The sequence below is a fragment of the Apium graveolens genome, unplaced genomic scaffold (genome assembly GCF_009905375.1).
Source record: "Apium graveolens cultivar Ventura unplaced genomic scaffold, ASM990537v1 ctg1772, whole genome shotgun sequence".
Taxonomy (NCBI): domain Eukaryota; kingdom Viridiplantae; phylum Streptophyta; class Magnoliopsida; order Apiales; family Apiaceae; genus Apium; species Apium graveolens.
The window spans coordinates 36999-58049 of record NW_027417389.1 but is presented as its reverse complement, the minus strand read 5'-3'; the positions used below and the strand labels follow the sequence as shown (position 1 = coordinate 58049).

The window sequence follows — 21051 nt, the reverse complement described above, 5'->3', positions numbered from 1 at the left end:
TCTTGTCTAAAGATAAAAAAATGAGGACTTGTTAAAGAAAAAAGGGAATTTCGAAAAAAAGAGGATGCGTCCAGAATAAAGGACGCGTCAAGCCTATGAGGACATGTTTTGGAAGTCACTCACTTGGTTTCAAGTTGAAGCGAACTCGGGTTCTCTTGACGTCATAGACGTGGAAGAAAGGTTCCTTCCAATCTCTCTCGTGGCTAATCTTTCCTTCATTAAATCCCTTGTTGTTCAGCCACTTGTTGACTACAAAGAAGTGGTAGCCTGGGATTGTTTTTTTGATGCTGTAAAAGAAGCTGAATTCCTTCATGGAGGGCGCGTCCAGTCCAAGATTGTGGTACATCATGTACAGAGCCCATGCTAGCTTGTACGAGTTTGGAGACAATTGAACCGGGGCGACGTCATACCACTTCAAAATCTTTTTGATGTATGGGTGCAAGGGCGCGCCCACGCCTAGAGAAATCAGTTTTGGTGTGAGCACCATTCTAGGGATCCTTTGATTCCCAATGTTGAAAATGTGTGGCCTTATTGTACGAAGAGGGCGCGCCCAGATGTCCTCCATGTCATAGTATTTTATGTGCCACTGAATTTCCAAGTTAGTTGCAGTGGAGTCAAGGGCAACACATGCTAGTTTGTTTTCTTTTTTCCTTCGGGCATTTTTCTCTGCCTCAGTTAGAGCACCAAGCTTTTTCCAGTCACAATCCACTTCAACATCTGAGGGTTCCCTGTGTTCGAGAGGTGGATCGGATTTTTGAGGAGACACAGGATACTTTTCAGGATCAGGAATTCTCTTTTTAAACTCACTCACGCTGAGAGGAGACGCATCCTGAGAAGGAGACGCGTCGTGTGAGGAAGCTGCGTCCTTAGAAGCTGACGCGTCTTGAGTAGGGGACGCGTCTTCATCTGAAGTAATCACGCGTAGAGGCTGTTGGCTGGTGGTGGGTATAATTTCATCATCTGTCCAATCTTCGATAGCAGCCCTGGCGTTGAGAATTGGAGTTCTTTTTCGTTTGAATCCTTTCTTTTTCATTCTAGAACTTATGGGGACGTGGTCCATAGAGTCAGAACTAGAATCAGACATTATAGAAGTCTTGGATTTGAGAGACTCGAAGACGCGTCTTTCTGCTTTAAGGAAGGACCTCGTCCTGTGAAATTCAGGGAAATCGGGTTTGAAAGAGATCAAGTGTGGGGAGTAAATCCCAAGGCGTTTGTTGAGAACTTTGAATGGGTGGAAAGGCGATGAAGAAGACGCGTCCTCCAGCTGCAAAAGAAGAAAGAAAAACTTGAGGATGCGTCCACATAAAAAAGAAAAGGAGAGGAAAAAGGGAAGACACTGGAAATGTACAAGGACACGTCCTAAGAATCTATCGCAGGAGATTACGTCTTAAGCAAGACGCGCCCTTTGAGGATGACGCGTCCTAAATTAGTAAAATACATAGGAATTCTAACCGACTATTAGCAATTTGGGGAAAATATAATAAAACCCTAAAAACATGTAACTAAAGAATCAAAAGAGCAGAATATGGAGATTTGTTATATATACACACATACATACATGACAAACGTGAAGAACAGTAAAGTGAAAAGGGGGAACACGAACAGTCTTTTGTTTGTTATAGTCGATTCACTTGCTGAAATTAAGAAATAATGGGAGATTTATGTACCTTTTAAGTTTGGGAATTGATTGAACAAAAAAAATCGAGTAATGGGCGGCTGAATCGTCGGGATTTTGAACCAAAAGCTTGGGAATGGCGGCAATGGCGGTTTCCGAAAGAAAAGGAGTAAAGTACGATTGTGAGTTGGGGGAGGATATTTATAGAAGGAGATGGCTGACGTGTACAGGACAGCTGTCATGCAACGGTCGATCTTAAGTGACTAAAGGGTTGACGCGTCCAGAAAGTAGGACGCGTCCTCATGGGCCCATACAAATTTTTGTTTGTGGTTTTTGAATAAAAATTCTAATTTTGTTTTCAACTGTAAATGGAATTTGGGGGGTAGTTGTTATACCCAAAATTTGGCATTGGATTGACTCGGGTCAAATGGAATTAAGTAAAGTCAAAATCGGTATTGTATTGTAGAAGGTGATGACGCGTCCAGGCACAGAAGATGCGCCTACATTTGAGGAGATGTTTTATGGTCTGGTGATAGCGAAGCTTGGGAGTGCATGATTGGGAAAGGACGCGCCCATGTGTTGTGGACACGTCAATATTGGGGAAATTACTTGGCAAATGTGGTCTTTTGGCAATGGAGGCTGGAGGACGCACACGTATCTATCAGGACGCGTCTTGTCGCCGTGGCATGCTGTAAGAAACAACTGTTGAGGAAATGCTACTGGCTTCATAAAGGGGAGGACGCGCCCAGGGTCTTAGGACGCGTCCTGTATGGTGACTTTGGGATAAAGCTTGCATGAAGAGGAGCAGTAGAGATTATTTTTACTAACGTATTTGTTGCAGGTACTCTTTGAAGAATTCCCTCCTTGAGACGGTCAGGGAGGGGGATTTCCGTGAAAAACTTGAAGGCCTCCAGGGGTATGCCTAATGATTGAAGGCCTCCTCCTGTATTCAACGGGTGTCCTCGTTGGGGATGCGGGGTTAACATTGGTGTGTGCTTTGGGAACTCTGTTCTTGTATTCAACGGGTGTCCTCGTTGGAGAACTTTGGAGTCATCCTGCACTTTGCACCCAAAAGCTTGGGATCACCTGTCATGTTATCTAGTGGGTTATCCTCATTCGGGGGACAGGGATGTGTCCGGCACTTAGGGTGAACCGTGGCTATACCTGCATTCGTAGCTCAAGGGAGATAGCTGTAGCGGGGTGTTTTCCTTGCGCAGGGAGCTGCACTATCCGTGAAGTCCTGCGATTACGGATGAGCCTTGGGCCTTCGCGGTTGGGCCTCATAGTTGGACATTCCTAAAGCTAGCGGAAGATAGATTCTGGATGGGCTTCTACCGGGCCTAGGGATAAGAAGTCTAAGTCCATTAGATTAATGTTCCACAAGAACTACGTCAGATTTGATCCCTATATAAAGTGTACGTAGGCACATTGAGAGGATAAAAAGTTGAGAGCTGATAAGAGAGCCACCACTTACTCTAATCAATCTCAGCCTAAAACAACCACAAACCACCACACACCGCTTGATTTTCCGGCGAAGAACCACCGTTATAGATCTTAATTCCGGCGAAAAACCTCAATCTTTGTTGTTACCAGATTCCTCCGTCAACACCCGGTATGGCCTGGAATTCAACCAGGAGCAGGCAAGCCAATCTTGGCACGCGGCGGCTTTAAACTCCTTCCAAAAAAATCTTACACTCTACAGCTTCCTTCTGCTTGGTCCGGCCGCATATGGGGCCGACATGGATGTGCATTCAATGCCCAATCAGTTCTCTCTCCTTCTCCACTTCAAATGCATAACTAGAGTTTAAATATAATAATAAAATATTAATAAGATTCACTTATAAGGAATGTTGTTGGAGTTGAATTATAATAAAATATCCTAAAATACTAAGATTTATTTTTTAATAATATTTTTGAGGAATATATTAGGACTCTTTTGGAGTGGCTCTTGACTTAGTATATTCCAATATTTGTCATTCGGAGGGGTAATGAAGTTATGATCACTCGAAGAAAAAAAAATGCAAAAACTCCTACAATCTATTAGCTCAACTGATAATCTTTCCTAGCTTCTTATAATATTTGCAATTATCTTGTACCGGTGTTCCAAAAGGCTATGAGAAAAGAAATTCTAAATTTAAAAAATTTGGAAGGGTGTTATGTCCTTGCTTATAAAATTAGGGAAAAAATTAATCGGAATCAGCCAAAAAGGACTTATATTCTGCAGCCCCACGTTAAGAACAATACAATGACCCAATATTTTATGGAATACAGCATATTTCTCTCGTTCTTTTTACGGAATACTGAGTTTGAATTTTATTCGAGTTTTCGAACCTGGACAAGGCGGGTGTGAGTAGCGGGGCTCTCCCTCACTCCTGATGCCCGTTCAAAAATCATAATCACCCTCGACTCTAACCAAACCATGCTAAAACATCTCAAAACATGTTCCTCTCAAAACCCCAATCACTTAAAACAACAACAATGAAATCACTCCCACACATGCACTCACTTTTCTTCTCCACACACTCATTTCACACACAACAACAACAACAACAAAACCTTGTTATTAACATAACCAACACCCCCGCCTACTGGACCAAAAAAATCCACGAGCTCTGCACAACTCACCGCAATGTCGACGCAGCTCTTGGCCTTATTGATCACCTCCGTCTTCAAAACTACCACCCCACCTCACTCAATCTCAGCTCCATTATTCATGCATTATGCGATTCTAATCGCTTCTCCGAAGCTCATCATCGATTTCTTATGTTTGTTACTTCTGCTTATGCTGTTCCTGATGAACGTACTTGTAATGTCATCATTGCCAGATTACTCGATTATCGAAACCCGGAAGCTACATTGTTTGTTTTCAATCGTTTGGTTGAGTTTAAGCCGCATTTTGTGGCGTCTTTGTGTAATTATAATCGGTTGATTGATCAGTTTTGTGGGGTTTTGAGGGTGCGTGATGCGCATAGGTTGGTTTTCAATCTGATAAGAAGAGGGCATTCTCCGAATGTGGTTTCGTATACTAGTTTGATTAATGGGTATTGTAAAGTTGGGGAGATTGGGGATGCGTATAAGGTGTTTGATGAAATGAGGGAGAATAATGTGAGGCCTAATTCGCTTACGTATAGTGTGTTGATTTGCGGGGTTGTTAGGAAGAAGGGGAATGAGTGGAAGGAGTTGATGGCGAAGCTTTGGGGAGTAATGGGGGATGGGGATGACGTTAGTGTTAATAATTTGGCGTTTGGGAATTTAGTTGAGTGTTTGTGTAATGAAGGGTTGTTTAGTGAGGTGTTTGAAATTGCGGAAAATATGCCTCAAGGGAAGAATGTGTGCGAAGAGTTTGCTTACGGGGAGATTATTAATTCGTTGTGTAAAAATGGGAAGTATCACAGTGCGTCTAGGATTACATATATAATGAGGAAGAGAGGATATGTGCCCAGCTTTGTTTCTTATAATGCTATCATACACGGGCTTAGTAAAACTGGTGGATGTATGAGGGCTCATCAGTTGTTGGAAGAGGGAAATGGAGTTGGATACTTGCCTTCAGAATTTACGTATAAAGTTTTGTTGGAGGGTCTTTGTCGAGAGTCTGATATTGGAAAGGCGAGGAAAGTTCTTGAGATCATGTTGAAGAAGAAAGGCGTGGATGTCATTAGGATTTACAATATTTATCTAAAAGCTCTTTGCCTTGTGAATAACCCGACTGAGCTTCTGAATGTTCTTGTTTATATGCTCCAAACGGAGTGCAAGCCTGATGTGATTACCCTCAACACTGTAATTCATGGTTTCTGCAAGATGGAAAGGATTGAGGAGCCATTACAAGTGTTGTGTGATATGATGGCGGGAAAATTTTGCAGTCCTGATGCTGTGACCTTTACCACCGTCATATGTGGTTTGTTACGTCTCGGAAGAACTGAAGAAGCTCTTAATATATTACATAATGTTATGCCTAAAAACGGTTTTGTACCTGGGGTTGTGACTTATAATGCAGTTCTTCGTGGATTGTTTAAATTAGACCGGACAAAAGAAGCAATGAATCTGTTTAACAGCATGGTGAGTGGTGGTGTAATTGCTGATAGTATTACTTGGACGATAGTAATTGATGGATTGTTCAATGCTAACCAAGTAGACGAGGCTAAGAGTTTTTGGGACAATGTTGTGTGGCCCTCCAAGATTCATGATAATTTTGTCTATGCGGCTATCCTTAAAGGGTTTTGCAACGCTGGAAAGTTTGATGAGGCGTGTGATTTTATATATGAGTTAGTTGACTGTGGGATTAATCCAAATACTGTGAGCTACAATATTCTAATGGATACTGCTTGTAAGTTGGGTAAGAAGAAAGAAGTGTACAGAATTATGGGAGAAATGAAAAAGAATGGCCGGACACCAGATGCCGTGTCTTGGAGGATTCTGGACAAATTGCATGTAAATGTACGGAATAGATCTTTTGTGGAGGATTCAGTAGTGCATGAAAAGAATTAAGCGATAATGCCTACATAAGAATCTTGACAATATTTGGATTTGAGGAGCTAGTGTAAGAAAGATAAAAACATAAAGGTTCTTTAGTCTTCCTTCGACTGGATTGGTGAATTTATAGCAATGAAGCATTGGATCTTCGTCAGAATGATTGTGGTCATCAGCCCATCATCATCTGCAAAGGTGCGTGCTACATAATGTTTGTCGCATGAAAAGTTTGAATTCTTATCGAGAAATTGGAGGTAGATATAATTTTTTGTAGAGTCTTGTATCCCGAAGAGAAGTGGGAGTGTAATCTTTCATGTATTGCAGACTTTGCTGTGTAGCAGAACCATACGAGAGCATCTCAACTGTATTTAAAATGCAAGAATTTGGCCTTAACAATTTTGTATATTTAAGAAATACCTATAACAAATATGAGTAACATATTAAAAAGAAATATTAAGCTACATTTGCAAGTAGATATAGTGTACAAATTTTGAAATAATATATTATGAAATTCTGTACTGAAAAATTTAAATAAATTTTAAAAGCTAATATTTATGTATGAATCTTTTATATATCAAGTAGTCATTTACCCAAATATTAGTTATATATCTCTCTATCTTCAACCGCCACAACCACTTGTGAGGTCATCCTCTCTTTCCAAAAATAACGAAAAATAACGACCATACTTTCCATAAGTACCAATATTTCTCATTCTACATCCTCTCTTCTTCATTGCCTTCACGAACCCTACCAAACCATGGAGACCTCCAAATCCGAGCAATCGCCGGCACTCTCCTCTCTTTACCTCCAAGACCTTGACGAAATCAAGCGTGCCTTCAAACGTTTCGATGCGAACAATGATGGCCAACTCTCTGCTGAAGAGCTCAGCGAGGTGATTAAAACCCTTGGCAGTACGCCTTCAGCTGAGGAAATCACCCGCATGATGGAAGAAATCGATACTGATAAAGACGGATTCGTTAGTCTGGATGAGTTTGCAAAGTTTTGCTCAGCTGGAAGTGATAATGGAGAAGGCGAGTTACGAGAAGCTTTTGATATGTATGATATTAATAGGAATGGACTTATTTCTTCGTCGGAACTGCACCAGATTTTGACAAAGCTTGGGGAGAAGTGCACGGAACAGGATTGTGTTAAGATGATTACATCAGTTGATTCTGATGGGGATGGTTTTGTAAATTTTTCTGAGTTTAAAACTATGATGAGTCAGGCTAATTAGAATTATTTTTTTATGATATTTGTGGATTAGAATTTCTATTAAAAGTTTAACGAGGTGGTTAACACAAATATGTGTGTTTTCAAACATGTGATTAAAATTTTGGTTTAATAATTCTGAGGTACAATTTTGAGTACCGTTTGCCCCAACTGTGTAGTATATATGTTCTTGTATATTCTTTCCTTGTTTTATATTCTTTATTAATGCAATTCTTGATTATATATCTGTATTCTCAAGATCAGGAAGCATGTTTAACAAGGTGGTTGAGCAACACGGAAAATTTCTTGTTTATTTTAGGAGCTAGACAAAAAGTCTGAAAATATGGTGTGATCTGAATTATCCGGCAGGATTTGGCCTTGTATCTATGAATTACTTGCATTCTAAATACATTGAACATATTGCAATGCTGCCGAAATTCCTAGTTCCTTTCACATGTCAACTTAAAAAGACATATTCACTTGACGGAACTAAAACAAACATGTATTCATTGTGGTTAGCCTGCAAGTACTATGATCCCTGTTGAAAATGTTAAGTGTTCTTGCTGTTATGCATGCCATAGCAGAAATCATGTTGTTTCCGATAAGAACTTTGAAGGGTTCTTGTAAAAAAAATCTTCAAACTTGTTATTGTAACAAGATTGAATAATGCGGAATGAACTTAACTATGAACATCTTTGTAAATCAATCTACTGATTACAGAAGCATTACTGATTACTGTTTACATGTTTCTTGAAGAAGAAGAATGAGAAAAAATATAGTAGTAAAACTGAAAAATGATTAACTAGCTAATGTGTCTAATATATGTCTTCAGAGAGAGAAAGAGTGAGTGGAGATGATTGATTCTGTTGTAACTAACTTCTATATCTGGCATTCTGATGACGTGGCATGCTGAGTCAGATTATAGAGCTGAGCTGGCATCTTCACATTTTTCAGTACTCTCAACAGTCCCCCTCAAACTGGAATGACATTATGACATTCCTAGTTTGTTAAGTAGTTCCTTGAACTGAGTTGAAGGTAGTACTTTAGTAAACACATGTGCAATCTGATTTGCAGTAGGCAAGTAAGTGAGTTGAATTAAACCCTCCAGCACCTTGTCTCTAATGAAATGAACATCGATTTCAATATGTTTTATTCTCTCATGTTGCACCGGATTCTTAGCAATGTGTATGGCGCTTTGGTTATCACAATGTAGTATCACTGGTGGTAGATTAGTGACTTCTAACTCTGATAGTAATCTCACAAGCCAAGTTATCTCTGAAGCTGCTGCAGACATAGCTCTATATTCAGTCTCTGCTGAACTCTTAGACACAACACTCTGTTTCTTAGATTTCCAACTGATTGGAGACTTACCAAGCTTCATCAAGTAACCAGTTATTGACCTCCTAGTGTCTAAACAAGCACCCCAGTCTGAATCAGAGAAGGCCTGTAGGGTGAGCCGTGAGTCTGCATTCAAGATAATTCCTTACCCTGCTGTGCTTGCTACATAATTCAGAGTGTGAACCAAGGCTTGATAATGAGGTACTCTTGGAGTCTGTAAGAATTGACTTAAGTGTTGGACTGTGAATGACAAATCTGGTCTAGTGTGGCTTAAAAAGTTTAGCTTCCCAACTAGGCATCTGTACAGGCTTGGGTCATGAAATAATTCCCCTTCTGTAGCACTCAACTTTAGATTTATAGGAAGGGGGGTGACTGCATTTTTAAACTCAACTATTCCTGATTGTTCCAACAACTCCATAATAAACTTTCTTTGGGACATAGAAATGCCACTGTCTAGATAACCAATCTCTATACCAAGAAAGAAACTGAGCTTTCCAAGATCTTTAATACTAAAAGTCTTATCAAGATGCAGTTTGAGCTGTTTAATTTCATGTGCATCACTTCCTGTCAGAATAATATCATCAACGTATACAGCAGCCACTGTCATATGCATTCCATTTTTTTTGATAAACAATGAATAATCATACTTTGATTGAATGAATTCCTTAGCATATAATTCCCCCACTAACTTAGCAAACCACTGGCGGGAAGCTTGCTTCAAACCGTACAGTGATTTGATAAGTTTGCATACCTGATTAAAAGGGTTAGGAAAACCTGGTGGTGGTAACATATATACTTCTTCAAACAAGTCTCCATGGAGGAATGCGTTATTCACGTCAAGCTGGTGTAATTCCCATTTCCGGCTAGCAGCAATTGCAAGTAAACAGCGTACAGTGGTCATTTTAACTACCGGAGAAAATATTTCCTCATAATCAATCCCCCATTTCTGATTATAACCTTTAGCCACGAGACGAGCTTTGTAACGTTCCACAGTCCCATCAGACTTGAGCTTGATTTTAAACACCCATTTGTACCCTATGGGACGTTTACCAGGTGGGAGATCAGTTAAAACCCATGTGTTATTTTATATCAATGCCTGTATTTCTTTCTCCATTGCCATAATCCATCTTGGATCTGTAGAAACCTCTTTATATGTAGTAGGTTCAACAAGAGAATCACTATTGGCTACTAAAGCATGAGATTCAGTAGAAAGATTGTTAAATGACACCAAATTACACCAGTGACATTTCTCAGGTATGTCTGCAATGGTAATATCGCAGATATAATTGTCAAGAAGGACATATGGTTTATGTACTCGAGTGCTTCTTATTAATATTGGAAATTGACCAGAGGAAGAAGCCGAGTTATCCACGTCAGAAAGATCTTGAGTTAAAGAATTAGTATGTGATGTCTGTGAAGTGGAAGGCTGATTGGTTTGACTATGAACAGGAATAGAATCAATATAACCATTGTTCATTTCAAATGCATCAGGTATAGGAAATGTATCAGAAGAAGGAAAGGTGATTTGAGGAAGAAAGAATGGTTGAGATGTAATATTTTCTTTTACATGAAATGGAAAATTACGTTCATGAAAAACAACATCTCGTGAGATTGATACCTGATGAGTGACTGGATTAAGAACTTAGTAGCCTTTCTTTCCAGCTGGATAACCAATGAAGACGTATGCAATTCCTTTTGCATCAAACTTTGTATTTGAAGGTGTTAAGTCAGAAACAAAACACAAGCACCCAAATACTCGTATGTGAGATAAATCTGGATTTTCAGAAAAAAAAACTTTTCATACGGACTACTAAAGCTTAAACTTTGCAAAGGCATTCGGTTAATAAGATGAACTGCCGATAGTACGCATTCTCCCCAAAATTGAATTGGAACTCAAGATTGAAAGAATAAAGCTCGTGCAGTAGACAATACATGTCTATGCTTACGTTCAACCACCCCATTTTGTTGGGGTGAGTAAGCACACGTTTTCTGATGTTGTATTCCTTTCGAATTATTAAATTTTTGCATATCACCAGCACATAGTTCAGCAGCATTATCAGTACGAACTATTTTCACAGAACAACCACATTGATTTTCAATTAAGGTAACAAAAGACTGAAATATTTGGACCACGTCTGATTTAAACTGTAACAAGAATACCCAGCACATCCGAGAGAAATCATCTTCAATTGTAACAAAGTATCTACACTTATTATAAGTTGGTTCTTTGAATGGTCCCCATATATCTAAGTGCAGAAGTTCCAATCTTGCTGAAGTGACTGTAGTACTACTTGTAAATGGTCTTCTAGTTTGCTTTGCTGCAGGACAGATTTGGCAGATTGATTGAAGATGACATGGTTTAGAAAACACATCTGGGATATGATAAAGTAACTCTACTGGAAAATGCCCCATTCTGAGATGCCACAGCTTCACTTTATTTTCATCACTTTTCTCAGTAGATGCTACAACTGCAACTGATTGATTAAACTGCTCTTGAGTATCAACTAATTAGTAAAGTCCATTCTTGAGATTACCAAGAAGCTGTTGACTCATTGAAGATCTCTGAAGAAAACATTTATCACTAGTGAATGTTACTATGCCATTTAGATCTTTACACAGTTTTGGTATTGAAATCAAGTTAAACTTGAAGTCTGGCACATACAAAACATCATGTAAAACAATGTTATTATGCAGATGTACTGTACCAATATGTGTTATTAAGACCTGTTTACCATTAGGAATGGTAATTTTATTACCAGAATTCTGAAGCTCCTTATATGTAGAGAAGATGGACAAATCATAACACATATGATATATGGCTCCGCTATCCATTATCCAAGTAAATGTTGAAGAAAATAAAGACATTTTACCTGCAACATTTGCAGACTTATACTGACTATCATCCAATTTTTCTTTTCCCAATAACTGAATCAATTGTGAATACTGTGCTGCAGTCAATGTCATAGTGTTTTCAGCTTCAGCAGGTACACTTGCAGATGCTGAATCAGTTTCATTATGTGCATTTGCAACAATTCTCTTGTCTTTATCAAATTTGAAGTGGGGTGGATAGCCATTGAGTTTGTAACACCTTTGAATGGTATGGCCTGCAGTTTTACAATGATCACAGAAATAGCTATTCATTCGAGCTCTAGTATCATTCAGATTGTAATTTTGTCTATTACCATTTCCCTGCCTGAACTTATCTTGAAACATCCTTTTATGATTTGCAGCAAATGCCATTACTTCTTCAGTTCCGGTTGATCCTTGATATAGCTTCTTATGATTTTCCTCTTGAAGCAACAATCTATAAGCATGTGAGATTGTTGGTAGTGGATTCATCACTAAAATACTCCCCCTTATAATCTCAAAACCATCATTTAGTTTCATCAAAAATTCAACAAGCCTTCTATCTTCCTGAGACTTAAGCAACTTTGCTCTTATAGTACAGGTACAATTTGTACATTCACAGCTAGGAAGTGGATCAATTCTGTTATTCCCAGTGGACTAACAATGAGATTTACAGAAGGGGGTTGAATGTAAATCTCAAAACTTTTTCAAGTTTTGAGCAGTTTCTAAGGCTAAGTGTTTTAGTGAGCAAATGTGTGTGAATTGCTTGAAGCTAATGCAGACAGATATATATTCAAACACAAATGTAAAGAACACAGAGAACTTAAAAACTTTTCTGGTGGATTTGTTGTTCCACCAGAGATGTGTTATTTCAGAAAATCTGTGATTCAAAGAATTAAATCACAGTTGCTTCCTAGTACAAACTAGATGATTTTCTCTCTAGATTTTTCTAAACAGCTCTTGAAAATTCACATCTAATTACTAGCTACTACTTGTTTTATATATCACCAAGTTTACAAGTGAAGACAAAACTGTAAAATACAATTAAAAGGCTCTTCACATGTTTCTTCTTCATTTCTCTATCCAATGCAATTTAGGTTTAGCTGTTAATCTTTGAATACTCCCTTGTTTGCACCAGAATGGAAATGCTGCATTTTCTTGATTCCTCCTAGAGGCTGCCACATTCCAGTTTGTCTCTGTCAACCCATGTGCCTCTGTCAGCTTATGAATTGTCACTATCAACTGCTATTGAACTAAGCATCCGTTGAAGCTTTCATCCGTTGATGCCTTATCCATTGAGGCTTTATCCGTTAAAGCTTTATCCGTTGATGCATTAGCAGTTGAAGTCTTTATCCGTTGAAGCACTTATCCGTTGATGGATATTATCCGTTGAAGCTTTAGAGACATCCGTTGAAGCTTTATTTCTTATTCGTTGAAGGTCTTCAATATCAGTTGATACTTCTTCACTTATACAAAATTACAAGGCATGAAATATTTACAATTAGCCCTCCTATTTGCATATCCACTAGTAGTCAACATGACTGATAATTTCCTACAACATCTAAGAATTACAACTTGAATCCAGAGAATGAAATGTGCTACAATACTAAACTTATTGCTAAGTAAAGCTACTCCTTCAACGGATAGCCAAGATGGTCTTATCCGTTGAGGCTACAAACACTAGATTTCTACTTAAGTGTTTTGTTTAACTTATCATCAAACTAATACACATATTCCTAACAATCTCCCCCTATTTATGTCTACTAGAACTGTAGGCATAAATTTGGGTTTAGCTTGATGATAACAAAACACTTGACAAACATATTAACTGTAATAAAGCAGAAATTCAAAAGTGCTGCAAAAATGTGTATGCTGAGATGGAATTGAAGAATTACATTGTTTCCAAGGGTGCTCCTTTAGCCTGAGCAGATTAATTTCTTTTCCTTTGATCCCTTGTTTTTTTTCCTAGCCTCCTGTCATTCTCCTCTATTTGAAGTTGAAGTTGTCTGTAGAACTCAGCTTCATCTTCTTCATTGATGTCCAACTTAGATTGCATATCCTTGAGAGTTTCATTACTGGCAATCTTGAGCTGATCTTCAAGTCTGAAAAATCTTCTGAGTCCTTTGTTGTCTCTGAACTCCATCAACCAATGAGGTTATTTGTGAACTATAATTCCTCTTTCTTGAATGAGTAATGTTCTAGGCAAGGCATTGGGCTCCCACCAAGTCTTCCTTATGTTGGCAATCTTGTTGAGAATCTCAGTCTTGGCAGTCCTGGTAAAGCCAGAATCCCTTTTTATGGCTGAGTAGACTCTAACCAAGGTTGTTATTCCCAATGGACTAACAATGAGATTTACAGAAGGGGGGTAGAATGTAAATCTCAAAACTTTTTCAAGTTTTGAGCAGTTTCTAAGGCTAAGTGTTTGAGTGATCAAATGTGTGTGAATTGCTTGAAGCTGATGTAGGCAGATATATATTCAAACACAAATGTAATGAGCACAAAGAACTTAAAAACTTTTCTGGTGGATTTGTTGTTCCACCAGAGATGTGTTATTTCAGAAAATCTATGATTCAAAGAATTAAATCACAGCTGCTTCCTAGTACAAACTAGATGATTTTCTCTTTTGATATTTCTAAACAGCTCAGGAAAATTCATATCTAATTACTAGCTGCTACTTGGTTTATATATCACCAAGTTTACAAGTGAAGACAAACTGTAAAATACAATTGAAAAGATTCTTCACATGTTTCTTCTTCATTTCTCTATCCCATGCAATCTAGGATAATCTGTAAATCTTTGAATACTTCCTTGTTTGCATCAGAATGGAAATGCTGCATTTTCTTGATTCCTCCTAGAAGCTTCCACATTCTAGTATGTCTCTGTCAACCCATGTGCCTCTGTCAGCTTGTGAATTGTCACTATCAACTGCTAATGAACTAAGCATCCGTTGAAGCTTTCATCCGTTGATGCCTTATCCGTTGAGGCTTTATCCGTTGAAGCTTTATCCGTTGATGCATTATCAGTTGAAGTCTTTATCCGTTGAAGGATATTATCCGTTGAAGCATTAGAAACATCCGTTGAAGCTTTGTTTCTTATCCGTTGAAGGTCTTCAATATCCGTTGACACTTCTTCACTTATACAAAATTACAAGGCATGAAATATTTACAATTAGCCCTCCTATTTGTACATCCATTAGTAGTCAACATGACTGATTATTTCCTAACAACATCTAAGAATTACAGCTTGAAACCAGAGAGTGAAATGTGCTACAATACTAAACTTATTGCTAAGTAAAGCTACTCCTTCAACGGATAGCCAAGATGGTCTTATCCGTTGAGGCTACAAACACTAGATTTCTACTTAAGTGTTTTGCTTAACTTATCATCAAACTAATACACATATTCCTAACAATCTCCCCCTATTTATGTCTACTAGAACTGTTGGCGTAAATTTGGGTTTAGCTTGATGATAACAAAACACTTAACAAATATATAAACTGTAATAAAGCAGAAATTCAAAAGTGCTACAAAAATGTATATGCTGAGATGGAATTGAAGAATTACATTGTTTCCAAGGGTGCTCCTTTAGCCTGAGCAAATTACTTTCTTTTCTTTTGATCCCTGGTTTTCTTTCCTAGCCTCCTGTCATTCTCCTCTATTTGAAGTTGAAGTTATCTGTAGAATTCAGCTTCATCTTCTTCATTGATATCTAACTTAGATTGCATATCCTTGAGAGTTTCATTACTTGCAATCTTTAGCTGATCTTCAATTCTGAAAAATCTTCTGACTCCTTTGTTGTCTCTGAACTCATCAACCGATGAGGTGATTTGTGAATTGTAATTCCTCTTTCTTGAATGAGTAAAGTTCTAGGCAAAGCATTGGGCTCCCTCCAAGTTTTCCTTATGTTGGCAATCTTGTTGAGAATCTCAGTCTTGGCAGTCCTGGTAAAGCCAGAATCCCTTTGTATGGCTGAGTAGACTCTAATCAAGGTAGAGTAGCCTTCATTCAGAATTCTGTGAAGAGGCCATGTTCTTTCCCCAGCTCCTTTGTATTTGAACACTAGTCTTTCTGGTAGCTGTCTGTAGGCAGCTATTCCCCTTACTTCCTCCAGCTCATCCAGATAGAGTTCAATGTCTGAAAATTCTTTTATGTCACAGATGTGAACATAATCATCTTTAGAGGTTTGAGGTTTAGGCTTAGGCTTCTGTGTGAATTTGATTGAGGCTTTAGAGGGTGTTGATTTGATTCTTCTTTTCTTCTTCTTTGATGGTGGAGAAGAGGTTAGGAAGGTGGGCAATTTGATGGTGTCCCAATCAATTGGTTCCTCCTTGGGAATGATTGTTTTACCATGAATGTTCATGAAGGGGTCAGGTACAATGGGTTCAGGAATAGAGGGTAGTGGTTTGGATATTGATTGGGTTTCTTCAGTCTTATCTACCTTCTTTCTCTTTGCATTGACCTTCTTTCTTTTCCCTTTCTGCCATTCTTCCTTACTTCTTTCCTCCATCTCAGTACCAACCATGTCCCCCATAGCTTCATCTTCACCTTTGTCTTCAATTTCTTTATGTTCTTCAGCCTGACTTGACTTTAGCTATTTTTCAAGCTTTGCTTGTGCTCTTTTGTCAGCCTTTAGCTGTTTGGCTTCTTCCTTCAACCTTTTGGTTTCTTCCCTCTTGGCTATTGAGAATTTGGGATGTCCTTGCATCACATATATGCTCTTTCCCTCTCTGAAGATAATAGCCACGTTTCTCCTTACAGCCTCATCCATGGTCTCTTTGAGATATGCAATACTTCTACCTAAAAGCTTGTCCTCATCAGCTTTTGGAAGAGGAAAATCCACCTCTTTTAGAGGATTCTTTGTAGAGTCCTTATTGGATCTGTTGTTGGGCTTGAGAACCATAGGTTGCAGATCTTTGGAAGAAGTTTCTCCATCCTTATGCCTCCCTACTGGCTTGAGTTCCATAATAATTGATTCCACTTTTGTGCTATGCTTCACAGATTGTGATTGAGAAGTTGTAGATCCAAATATTAGTTGCATCTTTTCATCAATCTTCTTCCTTTGCTCTTTGACTTGCAATTCAGCTGCTGCTATCTGGATTAGATCAATTCCATCTAGCTTTCCTTTGACTTTAATAGTTGGAGAAGTTGTGATGACAGGAACTAGCACTTGAGAAATCTGAACTGTTGTAGATGGCTCTCCTTCCCCTTCCCCTTTATTCTCCCCCTTTTTGTTATCATCAAGGGTAGGGGTCAAGCCTTGTGCTTTTGCCAGCTGCATGAGTAGATTTGTTTGAGTTTGTTGATTATGAAGAATGGTGACCATAAAGTCTTCAATGATTTGAACCCTATCTTCCAATCTGGCCAGCCTCTTGTCAGCATCAGATGCTTTCCTCAGTCTCCCCAACAAATCTTGCATAGTACCATAGGGTATAACTAAATCCAATTTCTCAGCATTGTTGGATTTCAGATCAGCAATGTCCTGCTTGAGCTCACCCACACTGAGATTTTGCTGGTAATGCTGCAACTGCAAGAGATGCAGAAATTCCAGATGAGCTTGAAGAATTGCCTTGGTACCAGCATCTTGAGTCTTCTGAAGGGCCTTCTGAATTGTCATGACATGTCTAACCAAAGTGACACCAAACTCTCCTGGTGTTGATGGTTTTGCCCATGCCCATTCAGGAAGATCAGGAACAGAACTTGGGCCTGCTACTCCCCCTAAGTTCATGCTCTCATTCAAAGAATTAGAGTCATCATCATTAGAATTTACTCCAAATTCTTCAGATGGCTCACCAGCTTGTGAAGGCAGCCTGTTGACAGCAGCTTTGTCTCTGAGAAGAGATTTTGAAGTGTGTACAATGTGTAGTGTCTGTTCTTCCTCCACATTGCCCTGTGCAGCCAATAATTGATAGGCTGAAACAGGGTGAGTAAAAGTGTCAGCATCCAAGGAAATGTTATCAATGACAGCTTTGTAATGTTGCTGAAATTGTCTTTCCTTTTCTGCATCATCCACTTTCATTAACTCACTAGCAATGGCTGGATCCACCCTTATAGCTTCTGTACCTGCCTTTCTCTCAATTTCTCTCCGTTCTTGCATCAGGGGCTCCCCCTGGCTCACACACACCCTCACACCCTCACCCTCACCTTCTAAGGTGGCACTCCTCTCCCTCACTTTTGCCATGCTGGAAGAAACAGCATGCATATGGTCACTCTCAACCTCTCCTTTTGCCTGGGAGCAACCCAGCCTCTCACTCAAAAGATCACTCCCTTCCCTCAAACCTAAAAGTGATTGTACAGTTGCCATGTCCTCTACAGTTGGAATTGTTTCTGTTAAGTGTGTAGAGACCATCAACGGATAGGGAATATCCGTTGAAGTGGAAACTGATGGTATCAACGGATAACTGCTGTTAAGCTTATCCGTTGAAGAACAACCACTTGTCAACGGATGAGAGATATCCGTTGAAGAAGGAAAAGATGTAGATATAGAAAGTGACATAATTGTTGAATCTGTGTGGATTGATTTTAAGTGTGGTGACACAGATTCTGCAACTACATCTGAAAGAATTGGCTGATGATCCAACAAATCATCTAAAAGATGATGATCACCAGGTTTTGAGTGGGGCTCCTCCCTGAGTTTTAATGAGGGAGAATCAGGAATTGATGTGAATATCATATCCACATCCAGAGAGGGTGATGGAGAGTTTGATGAATGGTGTGTTTCTATATTGAGAGAATGGGGCTGTGATTCCACATTTGCTGGAATCACATCAAGCTGAATTTGAGAAGGCACAGATACAGGTGGATGTATCTGTGCTGTGTGTGTCCCTTGTGTGGAAACTAGGGTCTTGGCCTTCTTCTTCCTTGAAAAGGCTTTAAATGGTGAATGTGTGGCTTCAGTGTCCCTCCCTCTTTTGTTCTGTGTCCCTGGTTGGGGACTATTTTCAATAGTTACAACCTTTTGGGAGGATACAACTAGGGATGTGTTGGACTCCTTTTGAACCACCACAGTCTTTTGAGAGACTGTGGCTTGGCTGGTTTGGGTACCACTCACCTCTCCCACCTTATCCTGGGGGGCTTTTTGATGTTCACCCCTCCCCTCACCACTCACACCCTGTTCACTCCCTTCAGGGTTTATGGTAGTTGTTACAACTGTTGTCTTTTGAGAAACAACAGAGGTAGGTTTCTTTGACTTGACTTTGGAAACTTTAGATTTGGTGGCTTTGGTAGGAGCCTGTTTGGACAAAGACACAGGTTCCATAGCCACACTAGAAGGCAAAGAAACATTGGGGTTGGAAATAGTAGGAGTTATAGAAGTATTTACCTCACTTACCTGTGGTGCATTCATGATTGGCAAGTATACCAATGGCACCTGGCTGTTGAGGTTCATTCTCAAAAGGTCTGCAAGGACCCTTTTCTCTTGTGCCCAGCATTTGAGTTTATTATTCTCATTGGATATAACCAAACCTTCAGCAACATGGTTAGCCAATAACATAAAGAATCTAGCATAGTAGATGTTATGTGGTCTATTAGCTTTGTTATCTAATCTGGAACCTAATTCTAGCATAACACAGTTGCTAAAATTAAAGTACCTATCAGAAACTAGCATATAGAGCATATTAACAAGAGATGAAGTGATAGCATCAAAATTGCTAATCTTCCCAAAGAAAACCTTAATAAAGGCATCTCCAAGAAAACTCCATTCTTTCCTAAGGCCTTTCCTTCTAATACTACCTAAACTGGCAGAATCAAAAGCATAGCCTATGGAATCTAGCATAGCAGAGACATCTTTATCAGTGTGTGGTGTCATGGCATTATTCTCAGGCAACTTAAAGCAAGATTGTATATCATCACAATTAATGCAATAATCCTTACCTTTGAGAGAGAAGGTAATAGTCATATCTGTGGAGTTGAACTCTGCAGTTGTCCAAATCTCCTCAATCACCTCACAGTAGATGGTTGGGGCTTCCAGCATTGCATAGCTTAGTTTGCAGTTTTTGATGAAGTCCATCATCTTGTGATAATCAGAATGGGCTTCATTCTTTTCAACCAAGGCTATGAAATTATTCTTTTCATAAACAAATCCTGTTTGAGACATAATTTTGACTACTGGTGCCATTGTTGTGAGTAGAGGTTGCAGAGAAAAACTTGAGAATTTAGAGAGAAAGAGAATAAGAATTGCAAGAAAGCGTAAAGTGAGAATAAGAGTTCAATTGGGCTTTTATACTTTCTTGAATTAAAACGTAAATAAAATGATTGAATGATACTTTTAAGTAAGTTACATCCGTTCAAGAATAAATAAAACTGTAGAAATTCTGAAAACTACCTTAAATACAATTACATACAACACTGTATATCTGTATCAACGGTTGAGTAAAAGAATCAACGGTTGTGACTCACTTATAGTAACTGACGTGACACTTCAACGGATAAGGGAAATAGTTATCCGTTGATGAACAACACCATTTTATCCGTTGAAGGATAAAATTACCAGAAATGTATTTGTCTTTCAACGGATAATGAACATCCGTTGATAGAACAATTTTGGCTTTCAACGGATAGAGAATATCCGTTGATAGGATAAGTCTCAATTAAAGCCAGCTTTGTTCTTGCAGCAAATTCATTTCAGGCTTCAAGACAGATTATATAGATGACATAGATTATGAATAATTAAGCATACCTAACTCACTTACTAATCTTGTGAATGTTGATTCATCAAGTGGCTTGGTAAATATGTCTGCAATCTGCTTTTCACTTGGAACAAAATGAAGTTCCACTGTACCTTTCATCATTTGTTCCCTAATGAAGTGGTACTTGATATCAATGTGCTTGGTTCTTGAGTGCTGCACTGGATTTTTAGTAATGGCAATGGCACTTGTGTTATCACAGAATATTGGAATTTTGTCAACAATCAGACCATAGTCAAATAGTTGATTCCTCATCCATAGTATCTGTGCACAGCAACTACCAGCAGCAATGTACTCAGCTTCAGCTGTTGATGTGGAAACAAAATTCTGCTTCTTGCTGAACCATGATACAAGCTTGTTCCCTAGAAATTGACAGGTGCCTGTTGTGCTTTTCCTGTCTATTTTGCAACCTGCATAATCTGCATCTGAGTAGCCAATTAGATCAAAACCAGACTCTCTAGGGTACCAAATTCCTAGATTTGGAGTCCCCTTGAGATATCTGAAAATTCTTTTAATAGCCACTAAGTGAGATTCTTTAGGGTCAGCTTGAAATCTAGCACAGAGACATGTAGAAAACATTATATCAGGTCTACTAGCAGTTAAATATAAAAGTGAGCCAACCATGCCTCTATAACTTGTAATATCCACAGACTTTTCAGCCTTGTTTAATTCAAGCTTAATGGCAGTGGCCATGGGAGTTTTTGCAGGTGAACAATCCATTAAGTCAAACTTCTTTAAAAGATCATAAATATATTTAGTTTGACTAATGAAAATTCCACCACTAACTTCTTTAACTTGTAAACCAAGAAAGTAAGTTAGCTCTCCCATCATGCTCATTTCATATTTACTTTGCATTAATTTAGCAAACTTTTTACAAAACTTATCATCTGTAGAT

At 38.8% G+C, this 21051-nt stretch overlaps 2 protein-coding genes across 2 annotated transcripts; both read left to right on the top strand.

Annotated features, from left to right (window-relative positions):
• Nucleotides 1-3922: 3922 nt before the first annotated feature.
• On the top strand, nt 3923-6479 carry LOC141700099 (uncharacterized). The gene has a single exon (XM_074503874.1). It carries the CDS (start codon nt 4055-4057, stop codon nt 6098-6100), a length of 2046 nt encoding a protein of 681 aa, XP_074359975.1. The 5' UTR covers nt 3923-4054; the 3' UTR covers nt 6101-6479.
• Nucleotides 6480-6839: 360 nt separating this feature from the next.
• Nucleotides 6840-7316, top strand: LOC141700100 (calcium-binding allergen Ole e 8-like). The gene has a single exon (XM_074503875.1). The coding sequence runs from the start codon at nt 6840-6842 to the stop codon at nt 7314-7316; it is 477 nt and encodes a 158-aa protein (XP_074359976.1).
• Nucleotides 7317-21051: the final 13735 nt, after the last annotated feature.

What these genes read in the sequence shown, in the direction of transcription:
- LOC141700099 (XM_074503874.1), top strand. Translation starts at nt 4,055, where the DNA reads ATGTTCCTCTCAAAACCCCAATCACTTAAAACAACAACAATGAAATCA.
- LOC141700100 (XM_074503875.1), top strand. Translation starts at nt 6,840, where the DNA reads ATGGAGACCTCCAAATCCGAGCAATCGCCGGCACTCTCCTCTCTTTAC.